The 15,802-nt window shown below is 30.6% G+C and overlaps 2 protein-coding genes and 1 long non-coding RNA gene across 8 annotated transcripts; all 3 read right to left on the reverse strand.

Annotated features, from left to right (window-relative positions):
* Nucleotides 1-1,932: 1,932 nt before the first annotated feature.
* LOC114375787 (lactoylglutathione lyase-like) lies at nucleotides 1,933-5,728 on the reverse strand. Of its 4 annotated transcripts, XR_003658840.1 has the most exons (9): nucleotides 5,632-5,728; nucleotides 5,134-5,195; nucleotides 4,595-4,655; nucleotides 4,269-4,348; nucleotides 4,129-4,199; nucleotides 3,651-3,740; nucleotides 3,134-3,252; nucleotides 2,768-2,891; nucleotides 1,933-2,181 (listed from the first exon to the last, which is right to left on the reverse strand). XR_003658840.1 is itself a non-coding variant. In XM_028333647.1 (8 exons), exons 2-7 carry the CDS (start codon nucleotides 5,193-5,195, stop codon nucleotides 3,149-3,151), a joined length of 468 nt encoding a protein of 155 aa, XP_028189448.1. In that variant the 5' UTR covers nucleotides 5,638-5,728; the 3' UTR covers nucleotides 1,933-2,181; nucleotides 3,134-3,148. The 4 variants fall into 4 exon arrangements, 3 of the variants coding, with proteins under 3 accessions (XP_028189448.1, XP_028189446.1, XP_028189447.1); XM_028333647.1 differs by lacking the exon at nucleotides 2,768-2,891 and having other exon boundaries at nucleotides 5,638-5,728; XM_028333645.1 differs by lacking the exon at nucleotides 2,768-2,891.
* Nucleotides 5,729-7,317: 1,589 nt separating this feature from the next.
* On the reverse strand, nucleotides 7,318-11,052 carry LOC114373667 (lactoylglutathione lyase). 3 transcript variants are annotated; one of them, XM_028331178.1, is made up of 9 exons: nucleotides 10,768-10,959; nucleotides 10,573-10,692; nucleotides 10,415-10,476; nucleotides 9,970-10,030; nucleotides 9,763-9,842; nucleotides 9,624-9,694; nucleotides 8,579-8,668; nucleotides 7,683-7,803; nucleotides 7,318-7,547 (listed from the first exon to the last, which is right to left on the reverse strand). In XM_028331178.1, the coding sequence occupies exons 1-8, from the start codon at nucleotides 10,882-10,884 to the stop codon at nucleotides 7,703-7,705; spliced, it is 702 nt and encodes a 233-aa protein (XP_028186979.1). In that variant the 5' UTR covers nucleotides 10,885-10,959; the 3' UTR covers nucleotides 7,318-7,547; nucleotides 7,683-7,702. The 3 variants fall into 3 exon arrangements, with proteins under 3 accessions (XP_028186979.1, XP_028186981.1, XP_028186980.1); XM_028331180.1 differs by having other exon boundaries at nucleotides 7,365-7,547; nucleotides 10,943-11,052; XM_028331179.1 differs by having other exon boundaries at nucleotides 7,370-7,547; nucleotides 10,937-11,037.
* A 2,906-nt stretch (nucleotides 11,053-13,958) lies between these two features.
* LOC114373633 lies at nucleotides 13,959-15,383 on the reverse strand. The gene is made up of 2 exons (XR_003658445.1): nucleotides 14,973-15,383; nucleotides 13,959-14,875 (listed from the first exon to the last, which is right to left on the reverse strand). It is a non-coding gene; the product is annotated as an uncharacterized LOC114373633 (long non-coding RNA).
* Between the last annotated feature and the right edge of the window lie 419 nt (nucleotides 15,384-15,802).

The raw sequence follows: 15,802 nt of genomic DNA on the forward strand, positions 1-15,802 counted from the left end.
AGTGGCAAAAAATAACGTATTAAATCTAAATGGACCCCATGTATATACATGAACCCTCCCCTAGTTGGTGCTATTCCTTTTGTTTTTTTTTTAAAATGAAAGAAATGCAAGATTATTAAATAACAAAATCAAGCTCCACAAAAGTACTTATATTTATATATCTTATTATATCATCTTTATAGGTTATTTATCACTCTCAATATATAGTATAATATTTTTTATTATCATATTATTGATATTTTCAGTAAAATTATGATTAATTTATTGAACATCTTTGATATGATTTTATTCTTTTAATGATGTTTTTTTTTAATGTAAGACTCTAATTTGAAATCTTAGATAAGGAGATCAAATGCAGTGATGATTCTCGACAATTGCACACATGTGCAGTTGTGCGTCAATTAGAAACAAATATACAAGTATAACACTAATTGAAGTTAATTATAATGATCTAATTATTAATTAATATTTGTGTATGGTTTCATTTAAGAAAAATAATAATTAATAAAGCATGAAGCGTGCAATTGGCAAATCATGTACAGGAACAAGATTGACGATAATATGTTGGCTTGTTTCGAAGGCATTGGGGATTGGGAACGTATATAGTACAGAACAGGAACAGCATACGTTTGTAGAAGCGACAAAATTTAATTTTTATAGAATTTGTTTTTTAGTTTAAATAATACTACTGTAAACTTTTCCTTTAAATCTGTAAATTAGTTCATTAAAGAGCCTTAATTACTTTTTTTTTATCATAGATTACACCACATTGACTCAAAAAAAAAAAAAAAAGATTACACTGCATTGACCTTCTATTTTGTTTTATATGGGAACGCATACAAATTAAATTATGATGTCAGAGAAGAGTCACAATACCGACATCAAAATTCAAAACTCAAATTCTACATGTGAACCGTAAATTCGACCTCGATATGTATTAAGTGATTAACATATTCCATTTTAAATTCAATCAATTAATTAATTAATAGTAATGAATTATTAAGAAGTTATTAGTTGTCAACCAACGAAAATGATTAACATAACAGAATAGCCGTTTTAGGTCTTAAACATCCAGCTGGTGGACTTTGATTGGCTATTGTCTGCAACCAAGATAGAAGAACAGTCACCACAATCACATTATTTGAGCTATTTTATTTTATTCATTGGACTTATATATTTTTCACTTGAATTGTTTCTACCTGTTCATGGAATATTTTCCACAAACCATAATTTGAATAAGGAACAAAGTGGAAAATAATGTAAAGCCATAATAGACTGTGTAATGTAAACCAAGAGACATTTTAAGGATTCTTATTCAAATAAAATTATATGTTCATACGTATTAGTTAAAAAGCAAACCAAGCACAATTTGACTAATTAATCGTTTCATATTTCTGTGACGATCGACGACTTTATCGAAGTCTAGAATGTTAAAAGAAATCTCTCGTTGAGTATTGGAAATAGACAGACATTATATTATCTGCATTTTTTCTTTCTTCACTAAAGCTAGGTTTTAATATTAATTGTTATGGTAATGCAGAAAGGATAAGGAATTTTAATATTAGAAAACCAATATTAAAACTACATTACTAGACGTCAAGTTAGGGGAAACTATTTTGGACTCAACTCGAGATCTAGGCCTAAAGGTAGCCCAACCCGCGCAAAGGGCCCAATTCAAGAATATTATTCGTTCTGGTTTGACTACAAATTTTTCATTCTTCACGGTAAGCATGAAAAATACTATTACATATTATATATAATATATTTTCATATAATATGTCCTATATATATATATATATATATATATATATATAAAGAATCACAGCATAATCCTTTTTATTCACTCTGGTTTTACTACAAATTTTGCTTCTTCACGGGAAGCTACATCAGTGGAGAGATGAAAATGTATCACAGAAGAGCCGGGCCAGCAACAAAAAAAAATAAGAGAAGATTTCATAGCAGAAAGCATGTAGCAACAGTGCAACATTATATATAGAACAGCCATGGACCAGAGTACCAATAGGGAAGACAAAAACCAAATTGTATTCCAAAAAAATTTAGCAGTGAAGAGACCCCTTTGAAGATGCCAGCAATACAGCAATATGCTACAACCAGCTTCACCAAAGAGTTGCAAACAGAGATGACAATTGGAAGGATCTGAATAGGATCCTATAGTACCGTCTTCATATTTACATTAAAAAATAATATCAGTACCCTCCCATACTCGCACAGATAATATATTAATTACTATTTTGTAACATATATTAATTATATATGATATGTGCAACCCGTACTGGTACCCACTACCCACATCCATATTCACATAAATTTGTGTGTATATATTTATCTCATACTTAGCTTCAATATTATAGATAATTATCTGTTCCGTTCAGCTTGTAAATATTTTTGTAGATGTCTGCGGAATCTAGATACATTTTGTCATCTCTAGTTGCAAACAAGTGTTTACATGGAAAAGGATTATTCTAAAGTGAGCTTGCTTCTAATTCTAAAGTAAGCAAGTGTGTAAGACTTTATGTGTAATCATACATCTATTGTTAATAAAGTGCAACACGATCTTAATCCACTATGATGTGTTTGGGAATTGGATTTTGGATGGAAATAGAGAGGAGGACAAGTTTTTCGTATTTCTAATAATTCTCTAACTTAATAATTTTTCTAATAAAATAATAAATTAGCATAAACTTAATGTGCTAGTTTTTTGTTTATTTTTATAAACATTGCATGATCAAAGGGGTGTACGATTTACCTTTAGAATAAACTCACTTTAAAGGAACTTCTTGCGTTTGCATCCTCGTTTTTACTAAGTGGAGTGACACGCCAATTTACTCACTTAAAATCTTCATAAAAGGATTGCTCCAAAGAATAGTCAACTATACAGAATCAAGTGGTTTATTGTTTCTGAATTAGATATGCACATAGCACACATTTGGAGAACTAGCAATTTGACACAGATATGCATAATTTAGCACGTCGAAGCGAATTTTGATATCCATGTAACATGGTTCTTAATTCTAATATCATATAGAATATTTTGGGAGGACAACATTAGATTCAGGAGGTAAAACATATATAAGTAAACAAAGGCAAAGGAATTGAAAACCAGAATGTTCACCTGAAGGTGTTATCTTTAAGCATGAGCAGCAGCTTGTTCACCTCCTAATATTTTTAGATCAAAGAGTTCAATCCAGTATCCATCAGGATCCTTAATAAATGCTAAACCTTTTATTTCCCCTGCAGAAAATAACTCCAAAATAAAGAAAACTTGAAAGTAATGTTTGAAGCAGTAATGCTGGGAAAAAAACCCTGCGATGGAATCAGCAGGGTTCAGACATTTACCATTACCATTGACATTTAACATTTGTGCATCACGAGTTACTAAAAATTTGCAGCCAACAATTGAGAGCCCAAATGCCAGATAGTTGTGCAACTATAATATGCTATAATTTCTATAATGCACAGGAACAATACAAACCCAAAATAAATATAATTTCCATGAAGGGAACAAAAGCAGTTCACATAGTTATCTATTGTACAACAGACCTAAAACGCAAACCATTTATAGCTGTTAAAAAATGGCAATGATGAACTTGCAGCACTAGAAAGAATTGAGAACTAAGACAGATTGTTACCATCATCTGGTTTCGTAACAAACTCAACTCCCAGATTCTGAAATCTTTCACATGCCTTGTATGTGTCATCAACAGCTATGCCAATGTGTCCTGTAAAGGCAACTTATTATTAGAATTTGATATCCTATTTATCCAATAAGGCAAAGAACACTATAAGTAAATCTAGTAAATAGTCATGGAAACAAATAATTAATTACAGCCATGTTAATGACATGAAAGCTAGCACAAAATATATCCAGTAAACAAAAATAATTACATACATGTCAATGACTGGAAAATTGTCACCAGAGTGACCAGGAAAAAAATTAACTTCTTCAAATAAGGACCTTAACATTGCAAAAAGGAGGCAAGAATAATAGTAAGCAATTCAGCATTTTTTTTAGGATAACAAGCTCAAAAGCGTAACCAGAAAATCAAGAAAAGACCAAGGCGGTAAAGTCAAAATATTTACCAAGTTAAATGAAATGAAATATGATACCATAGCCAAGAGGTTCAGAATTGCCATTGTGGTACCCTTTGAACTCTGGATCATTTTCAGTACCCCAATTACTGTACATTATGTTATTGTTAGATAAGAGACACTGGGATAAAGAAATATGACATATTTACGTTCCTTACTCTGTTAGTTCCATTGTAGCCTTCTGAGAAAAGGTCCAAACCGTTCTTTCAACTGGATTACTTGGAGCTTTTGTCGTATCCTAGACAACAAAGTTATGTAAGAAAAAAAGATGAAATAAAGGGCATATCAATGAAAATTAGAAAAACTCTGTAGAGAGATAGTTGATATTTAAGAATTATTTAGAAAAAAATATTATTGCCATCACAACATATGCATAATCCACATCCAGTAATTAATCCAATTCACGCAACTTAATTTTCACTAGCAAACAGGTACGACAATATATATCATAATTACGACTTTACCTAAAAAATAGCATAATTACCTCGTAGCCCATAAAGTATAGGCTGAACTTCATCTCCAGAAAATCCAATCTCTTAAGCAAACTAAACCAACAAACAAACTGTTGTCATCATTCAAAGCATTAACAACCAAAGACGAAACTCAAAATAATTAAATTTCGCAGCTACACATATAATATTCGTGAACATATATATATATATATATATAGAGAGAGAGAGAGAGAGAGAGACCAATGCAATGGTCTCTAATTAAGTGTTACACTAGACACAATATATTAAATTCACCAAAAAAAAAAAAGACAAAATATATTAGTTCGAATTTAACTTTAATATACTGTCATTGTAAAGATTTTTAGGATGTCAATCATAAAATATTTTATGTATGACTTTTTAAATAATTATTATAAAAACTAAAACTTGCCATATATGTCGATCTTAGATTAAATGATCGTGTCTCATTCTAATTAAATTCTATCAGTTTTGTTAAAGGTTAAGTCCATTTTGAAGCACAAACAAATAAATAATCAATACAAAAATTGTTACATCTAAAAGAAAAACTTACTACGTGCCCAAGACACGAGAATAAAAATCAAGGCTCACTTTGGGGTCCTTGATTCGAAACATCTGCAAGTCAAATAACAGTTAAAGAGTCAATCAAACACCTATAACAAACAATAACAGTAATATAAGTAGAGATTAATGTTCATACAGTTACGGTATAAAGCAATTTTATATTATCAATTAAATATAAATGGGATAAATTTTTTTAAAATAATTATTATAAAAGTTAATAAATTTATCATATGATAATTTTATTATTAAAAGAGGGTCTTTACTGTGTGCGTGCATGACCTATCTTTTCATATAAGCTCACAGTTTGTTGCGTAAAGTAAGCCTTAGTAGCTTGATCAGGAGTTGTATGGAGACCGGGGTTGTTGGAAGGTGATTCCTTCGGTTCAGAACAATCGCAATTGATTCGGTTACTGTGTCCATACAAGTCTAGTTGTGCTCTTAGTAGATTTGTTGTTTATAAGAGTGATTGCAGAGAGAGAGAACGTACCTTTACCTTGTGATCTTGAATGCAGAGAGACAAGAAGATGACGAATGTTATGTGTGATTGACAAAATTAGAGCAATTTTAGAATATATGAAACTGGTATTTTGAAACATGTTATTTAAACCGTTGATCACATTATATAGGGAGTTCAATAAGTCAAAATTGAAGTGAGAGTCTATGCGGGATGCGAAAGAGACTCACCAACTAACAAGTTCTACGTGGTATGTATCCCAAGGGAGTTCTCACTTCTCACTTCTCAGTTAAACAAAAATTAAAAAAACTTCTTCTCATTGAATGCACCATTGCTGATGATGAGTCCTTCATGCCCAGGCCATTGTCATGCGTCCTTTCTCACTTAATTCTCTTTTGCCCTATTAAGAAATCTAGATATAGCTTGCATGTTGTTGTAGTTAGATCTCCTAACTTTATATATCAAGTTTTCCATTCATTAATTAATGGCTCAATTATACAAATCATCCTTTCATTATAATTAAAAAATGAATTGAGTTTCTCAATTATTGAATAGTTCAATCAAAATATATAATTATTTTAAAACACTTTCATCGAGTAACTCAATTGGTCCTCTAATTGTTTAAAAATACTACAATTATATCATTTTTATCAACTTCTTTAGTGTGATCAATAAAAATTGTATATAGACATTTTTATATCAATTGTATTAACAACAAATATAAAAATATATATATTTATATTGGGGACAGATCTTAACAATAACTATTTTTACATAAATTGCATTGGAAATTAATGTAAAAATTTCTTATTTTATGTTGATTGTATGAAAAATTAATGTAAAAATATCTATTTTCGTCAACATGACAAAAAGGATACAGTTGTAATATTTTTAAACAAGTGGAGGACCTAATTGAATTTTTAATAATTAAAGGATTCAATTAAACTTTTAATTAAAATTAAGACACAAATTATATAATTAAAACTGCAAAAAAGAATAGAAAGTTCTTCACCCCTAGTTTTTGGCATGCTTCCTTTCTCACCTATGTCGCGTTTGTCCTTTTAAGAAATCTAGTTAGGGCATGTTTGGAGTACCATTGCATCCTCTCAAATGCAGTTTGCCCACGGCACCTCCCTTATATCTTTTCCATTTAGATGCATAGGAATTCATGGAGCCAAAGTTTCAACGGGTAAACAAACATGCACTTAGGTTGCATACTTGTATAGCATGTTTGAAAAGGACATGGTTTTCCGCATCTAAATAAATGCTATTATCTTTTTATTGGGAGAAATCAAATTCATGTACTAGGTGATTTATAATAAGATTAAGCAACTAAATTAGATCCCATTATCTAAATATATGCTACTAGTTGTGGCTTTTGGAATTTTTATGCATGGAACATGAATTTGGGGTTCCAAATCGTATAGTTAGATCTCCTTGCATTATAAAACTATGTCCATATACAATTTCCGATGACTCAAGTTTTTTTACTAGTTAAAAAAATTGTTTAACTTTATTAATAATATACAGAAAATCATATAATAAAATGCAAAAAAAAAAAAAAACATATACGACATAATTTTATCCTTTCCAACAAAAAAATTTATCCTTTTACCATAAACAGTGAATGCCCTAGTTAGCATTTGCCTCTCACGTATTATTACTGTTCTAGAGTCCTGCATATGATTATGTTAGAGTGTCTTTAGAAGTACTCATTCGTATCACAGATCCAATGCAAGAGTAGACTCAAGTCACCAGTTTCGATATTGGCTAGGTTTTTGAAATTAAAGAAAAAAAAAATACAAGATTCACAACACAATCTTGTTTTTCGTTCTGGTTTGACAACAAATTATTCATTCAGGTGAAGCTCGAAAAATCCTACATACTCCACATACGAGCAAAAGACCCAATTAAATCAGAGATAAGAACATATCACAGAAAAGCCGGGCCTGCAACAAAAAAATAAAACATAACATGGTTCTTATTATCTTATACCAGACAGAAAATTTTGTGAGGACATTAGATTCAGGAGGTAAAACATATAAATAAATAAAGGCAAAGCAATAGAAAACCATAGTATCTACCTTAAGGTGTTATCTTAAGCCTAAGCAGCAGTTTGTGTTACATTTCCTATTGTTTTCCGATCAAAGATTTCAATCCAGTATCCATCAGGATCTTTAATAAATGCTATACCTTTCATTTTCCCTGCAGAAAATTATTCAAAAATAAAGAAAACTTGAAAGAAATGTTTGAAGCAGTAATGCAGGGAAGAATCTGTGATGGAATCAGCAAAATTCAGACATTTACCAATTCCGTTAACATTCAACATTTGTGCATCACAAGTTACTCAAAAATTGCAGCCAACAATTAGCATCCAACAGATGGATAGCTGCGCAACTAAAATATGCTTAATTTTCTTTAATCATTGTACTACCACAAACATCAGATGACAATAGCAACCAGCATCCATACAGAAGGCAAGTTTTGGTGTGGCGTGGTTCCAATTGTTACACAGCATTATAATTGCGTTAAATTAATCAGACAGCCTATCAGAATTACTACGTGTCTATGACCGCACCCCATCTCTTGCACTTCATAGTTAAATATAACAAGATGAGAAGGCCTAAATAGAACAAGAAAAATAACATCTAGCCTATTTAATTCAAACCCTTGCTTTTAAAATAGATTTCACCCCCAATTTTCTGACTATTTTAATATTTCACAGTAAAGTTATCCCTTAACATCTCTATATTTATTTAAACATAGACGCCTTCATGCACAGGAATAATGCAAACCCAAACAAAATTCAATAATAAATTGTCATGTAGAGAACAGAAACAATTAACATAGTTATCTATTGTACAGCTGACCTACAACACAAACAATTCATAGCTGTTAAAAAATACAATGATATATTCACAACAGTATATGGGCAGTGGGCACCACTAGAATGAATTGAAAACTAAAGAAAAATTGTTACCATCTTCTGGTTTCTTAACAAACTCAACTCCCAGATTCTGAAATCTTTCACATGCCTTGTATGTGTCATCAACAGTTACACCAATGTGTCCTGTATACAGAAAGACAACTTGGTGAACTCACTATTAGAATTCAATCTCCTATTTATCCAATAAGTCAAAGAATACTATAAATAAATCTAGTAAATAGCCGTGGAAATAAATAATTAATTACAGCCATGTTAATGAATAAAAACTAGCAGAAAATAGAACCTGTAAGTAGCAGTAAAAAAAATTACAGACATGTGAGTGACGTGAAAACTAGGTCACTGATAGCCTTGAATCTGAAAAGAATACAAAGCATATAACCTAAACAAATTCAGGAAATGCATCCCATTTACTCTTTTGACAGATAGGAAGGTATAGAGGGAGGAAACGGAATGAATAAGAATAAGAATAGAGCATTAGAGCCTAAGTATTATATGACTGATATTGACTTGATATGATGTGATGTATTACAATGTGATGATATGATCATAAAACCAAAAGCACTAACCTTTTTATACTAATCATAATCCTAACTAGAAAGGAAACAAAGCATGAGATATGGAAATATGGTAGCCAATCCTATAACAAGGAAATGAAGAAAATAATCCTAAAGGATAATTTAAGATATTCTAAGGTATGCTCAAGATAATATAGGATATTTTCACATGATCTAGCATTGTTTAGTTACTCCAAATATTTCAAAAATTACCACCTGCTAAGTTCATCATTTAATGAAATCAATGCCTCTCTTGACATTTCCTGTTTAAAGGAAGCAAACACACAACTGTGCCACAGTGTAAAAGAGAAAATTTTAACAATAGGTGTTTACAGCTAAATGTAATTCATGAAACATGTTAACTCAAAGCATCAAATAAGGACCTAAACACTGCAACATACGGAGGCAAGAATAATGGTCAGCCATTCAGCATATTTTTAGGATAACAAACATAAAGTGTAACCAGTGAATCAAGATTAGAGTCAAAATCTGTACCAAATTAAATTAAATGAAACATCACATACCAAAGCCACGAGGTTCAGAATTGCCATTGTGGTACCCTTTGAACTCTGGATCGCTTTCAGTACCCCAATTACTGTACATTATCTTACTGTTAGATAAGAGACACAAGGATAAGAAATATAACATATTTATATTCCTTACTGTGTCAGTTCAATTGTAGCCTTCTGAGAAAAGGTCCAAACCACTTTATCAATTGGATTACTTGGAGCTTCTGCCGTATTCTAAACAACAACAAAAAATGTCAGAAAAAGATCAAAGGTTAAGAACTATTTAGAAAAGATTTAATATTGCCATCACAGCATATATATAATCCAATTCAATTTTCACCACCAAAATTATTGATCATACCTCATAGCCCATGAAGTACAGGCTGAACTTCATCTCCGGAAAATCCAATCTCTTAAGCAAACTAAACCAACCAACAAACTGCCATCAGCATTCATAGCATCCACAGCGAGGAAGAAATTCAAAAATAAAAAAGAATTTGTAGCTAGACATAAATATATTAGTTCAAATTTAATTTTAATAGACTGCCAGTGTAGATATTTTAACATATCCAAATATGACTTCTAAAATAGTTATTATAAAATTATTATAAAAATTAAAAACTTACAACTATACATGCCAATCCTAGATGGGATGATAGTGTCATATTCTAATTAAATTCCATTACTTTTATAGAAGGTCAAGTGATCAAGTCCATTTTCAAGCACTAACAAATAAATAAATAAATAACCAACACAAAAGAAAAATGTTGTATTGTATCTAAAAGAAGAAAAAAAAAAAAACTTACGACATGCCCAAGACTCGAGAATAAAAATCGAGGCTCACTTTGGGGTCTTTGATTCTAAACATCTGTAATTGAAATCACAGTTAAATAGTCAGAAATCAAACTCCTGAAATACACAATAACAATAATATATAATAGTAAATTAGAAAAAGCTAGCTTACAGTTTGTTGCATGATGTAACCCTTGGTGGCTTCGTCAGGAGTTGTATGGAGACCGGGGTTGTTGGAAGGCGATTCCTTGGGTTCCGCAGCCATTGAGAGGAATCGGAATCGATTCGCTTTCTGCGAAGAAAAATAGAGAACGTTGACAACATAAGAATATAAGAATGAGAATGAAAGAAAGCACGAAATTGGAACCTTGGTTTTGGGGGTGAGAGAGAAATGGGAGGGGATTGAATGAGGAGATAGGAAAGGTTGGGGTTTGGCGATGAATCGGAGACGAGAAAGACGGTGTAAGGAAGCGGTGACTGTCATTAGTGGATTTGGTATTTATATGAGTGATTGAAAAACAGAGAGAGAACGTTACCTTTACCTTAAGATGTTGAAGTAGATGTGGATCAGAGTGAGGGAGAAACAGAGAGAGATCAGTAATGCAGACAGACTAAGATCACCATTCTTGTTCTTATCTTTTTTATTAATATTAATTATTAATTATTATTGAAAACAAATTATTAACAAATTTAAAGGTTAAAGAGTCATTTTATTTTAGCTTGGATAGAATACTGATAAATTCTTTTTCAAAAGATAAAAAAATCAAATATAATTTAATCTTAATATTTTTCTTTTTTTAATCACATAACATTACAATAAATACATAAAAAAAATAAAAAAATAATCATAAGGTAAAACAAACATATAATAAATTAACTCATGAATAGATTTGTTATACTTTTTTTTATTTTTGAGACTCATTTGAATTTTTATCTTTTGTAATGAAATTTATCAGCATTCTACACATCAGGAAAATGATTATTTATCTAAATTTAAAATATAAATATTTTTATTAGATGAAAAAAATTATGTTGCATATAATTTTATTTTATTTTATTGATTTTTAAATAAATATTTTAAAAAAAATTAACCAATGATGTAATAGACACTTACTGAATTCATCTTAGATTTTAATTAACCAGACGAAATGTGATTATGCAAGAAATTTAACCAATGGTTTTCAGATTAAATTATTTTGGGAATCAACTTAAGCTTGTTTTAACTTAATTAATTAGCAATATAATTTATAAAAAAAATGTTTTGTGAAGATTAATTTTGTTAATTCATTCTTAATTATGAATTGAACATTCTAAAAAAATTGTTAAAAAATATTATTGTTTTGAACAAATAGAAGATTAAATAAGATTAAAATAAAATAAGTCATGCTTTACTCTTTTCTTTTCTCTTTTTTTTCTTTTGTCACCTTGTACCAAAAGGAAATACGTAGGTAGACACATATATCACGTTTTGTACATAAACAATCAAGTAATTTCAGCACGTAAAAATAAAATAAAAAAAATATTAATTGCAACTATTAAGTAGCAAAAAGGACATGTTGTTAAAGAAAAAAAAATAGATTTTGATAAGTTGGTTGGCAACTTTTTTAGAGTAATAATTTATGAATTTTTTACTTTAAATATTTCATTAACATTAATCACCTCAATTTTAATTGGACGGAAATAACTTAATTGAAGCATTAAATTCTTATTGGAGTTTTTTAAAACATCCAGACCTAATATTGAACACTCTATAAATGTGTCTTCTTTCTAGTCTCCCTTTAAGGTGTTTCAAATTCAACTACAAAACAAGTTAATGTTCATTAATCTTGTCACTATAGAAATGTCCGAGCAGCATCAATATTTAATGGTTATACACAACATGAGGTAATTTATCTCTATGTTGTGGTTTGTTACACTACTTTATGTCTTCATGTGAAGGAAACTATTGTGCCAACTAGTTTCCCAAAAATGGGTTTTGTTCTAACTAGCTTGTGACTCTCTTTCTCTCTGAGTGTATGGGTTCCTTTAATGATGGTGAGATTAAATACTACCATGTTTGAGCTACCAGACCGCAAGGAACATACCAGACTGATGCCATCTGCTGCAAAACAAATAAAAAGCAAAAGGTGTCACCTATGATGACACTTTCTACTTCCTACGTCACAAAAATCACTCATTTCCATATATACTTTTTTGACCAATCCATAATGATAATTAATTTTTGTTTTAAATCCATTTTCGTAAAACAAAAACCTTTAATAGACCATGCATGCTCCATCTAATGGGGCAAGTTGACAGTACTCATAAACATTACATCAGTAATTATGAAAAATCCCAGTCTCATAATTTTACACTATAGTATAATCCATTCTGAAAAATTAATTTTAATTTAAAATATTAGATTATGTGATTTATTATTTAATTTATAGTTAATTTGTTAGTAAAAAATAAATTTAAACAAATTTACCCTATAACTTATTCTAAGAGTAAGTGTTTAAAGTTATTCTTGATCCCGTTCATTTATTTTGCTTAAATCTAGCCGCTGTAATATTTCATTAAAATCGGTCACGTGAGATAAAGTTAAGTGACTTAATTATCTTCTATACTCCTACATGAATGAAACAAAAGGATATAAGATGTAAATAGACAAATTATTTGTGTGTTTTGGAACTTTCGATTAGCTGTGCTAAAAGAGGAAACCTCCCTCATGTAGAAGAATAGCGTTTAAGGTTTATGTCTTTTTTAGTCAAATTTTTCATTTGAACTATTATATATTAGTAGCATGAAAAATATAAATTTCTAATATTTTCTTCATTGCAAATACAAATGGGTATGCTATTTCGCAGTGCAGATTGTTTCAAGAAATGTTATTGTTAAGGATCATTTCAAGAGCCAATTAAGTGAGTGACTTGCAAGTTGCAATTTTTTTCCACTATTTCTATTAAATCTTTGTGGAAACGAGCCTAGAGTGACCTTATGACAAATTATATCCTCTGTCATAGCTGCTTTTGTGGTCCTGGTAAATACAACCAGTTGGTGTGCATATTGTTACGTGTGAATCGGTGTGATCACTATATCTGATAAGACTGATATGGTTTTCAGATTTGGTTTTGAAATGTTTGATTTGTTGGTGTTGCAACTAAGAATCCATTGAAGAATATTTTGAGATGCTTGAGAGAATCTTGGTTTGATTTGGTTTGCTCTTTCCTTGATAATTGTCATGCTTGCTAACCTTTGTAATCTCTAAGTGCATTCTTTGTAAGATTCCATCATGTAAACCATAGCAAGTGTGAACTTAAGGAATGGAAATTCAAATTGTTTTGAAAAATATGCAATTATCTCAACTTTTGTGATTTTAGTATTGGTTTATTTTTACTTGAAGACAAATAAAACTTTAAATTTGGGGGATGTTTGATAAGTGTTATGCGTACGTCATTTGTACATTTAAAATACATAATAATGATCTAATTTATGTTTTTTTAATATTTCTTTTGATCTTAAAAGATACGAATTTAACTTTTTTTGAGTTTCAATCCAAAGAATGTTAAAGTTAATGAATTGACAATGTTTTGGTTCTATTTCTTGTAGAGTTTAACACAACAATAAAGATCTAGAAAATGTCGAAGAATTGGAGTAGCGCACTCAACATGTTAGTGCACGCTCCGTGCAAAAAGTCAAGCTAAAAACCAGTTGGATCGTGTACGTGCGCTAAACGCACATTTGAAGACTTAGTGCATGGTTACTTTAGCGAGTCATACTTTACATGTGCATTCATCATGCACATGCAGGCTTAATGCACAATCAATCTTGAAAAACATGTTTTTGAAAAACAAAAAAAATATAAAAATAATGAGAAAAATAGCCACACGGACATCCATGACCTTGATTTTGTACCCTATGCCTCAATTTACGACAGGTGGGTGGGAACTTCTAGCTTTTGTCAAAGTGAACCGACTTAGCAGTGGTTACAAACTTTGCTTTGCTTCTCGAACTTGGATTGATGATTGAGTGATGAGAACCAGGACAAATAAAAGCTTGGTCCTTCAAGCTTTCTGCGAGTATTATATCATCACAGGCTCGAATACCCCATAAACGACATCATGCTACATTCGTAACACCAGAAATTCAGGCGACAGCATCATTTGCCGAATGAGTTTATTGTGAAGAAATTGGAGGCGGTAATGGATGAATCAAATTAGGAACCACAACGAGATCTCTACCCAAAACTAATATTGCCCCAGCATTATTTGCCGTACCTATTCAAATAATAAAGTGCCAAAATTTAGAAGGGAGAATTATCTGTGGAGGAAAGTGGCATGTAGAAGCTAGTAACAAATACGACAGCAGTTTGTAGCAGAGAAAAGTGTGATCGAATGTCCCTGGGCAAAACGCTCAAAGCCATCCATCACACATTCATGTGCACGAACAATCAGCCGAAGATCATTGTTGTTGCAAAATTCCATTACACGATCAGGCTGCAACAGTAAGACCAATTAAAGATGAGCATAATAGTACATATATATGTACCTAAAGTAACACTAAGAGAAGCCTAAAAATTAAGAAAGCACAGACCATCATCCAAGGCAAGTGCCCTATAAAAGTAAAAATAACAGCCATTATAAAAAGTAATTCTTCAAATTAGATGAAATATCAAAAGTTGGGATTAACAATAACGTAAGCAAATCGGAAGGGAATAGATGAGATTTGAAATGTGCAGTACAGCAAATCAAAATCATGGCACTAACAAAATGAAAGTAATGAGTTTTGGAGTTAGGATCAGATGGTCCCACACCAAGACACCGAATCTATAATATAAACAAAAAACGGGTATAAAAACTGCCAAATTCAGAAACCATTATCCCATTTACATCATCATATAGTACACCATACAAAATGCGTCAAGAATTAGACACTAGGGCTCTTAATAGAAATGGAATCTATTCTAGAGTGCCAAGCCTTTCATAGAATAGATGCCATTTGTCACTTCCACATCTAGCATTGTGAGAAAACATCAGATACTGGACTTAATACAATGTAGTGCCCAGTGTTTAGTTCTGACACGGCATTGGATGATAAGTATGAAATTTTCTACGTCAATCAAATGTCAAACTCAATTTTTCATGCAATGAACTTCTAAAACTATAAAATATAGTATATAAAAAATATATATTTTTTATTTATTTATAAAAATTAAATAATTTATTTTTACAACATTCACATACCATATATAATCAAATATTTTTTTTGAGTTTCGGCAGCAAGAATATTTGACAAATAAAATTATGTGCCTTTTAGAGTTTTAATTAAGATTAAAACATCATTAGTGAGTGATTTAAGTGAGGAAAATTTGAAGTTTTAGTATTGTATATAACAAAAAATAACGTTGAGTTAGCATACACAAA

The sequence above is a fragment of the Glycine soja genome, chromosome 11 (assembly GCF_004193775.1).
Source record: "Glycine soja cultivar W05 chromosome 11, ASM419377v2, whole genome shotgun sequence".
Lineage (NCBI taxonomy): Eukaryota > Viridiplantae > Streptophyta > Magnoliopsida > Fabales > Fabaceae > Glycine > Glycine soja.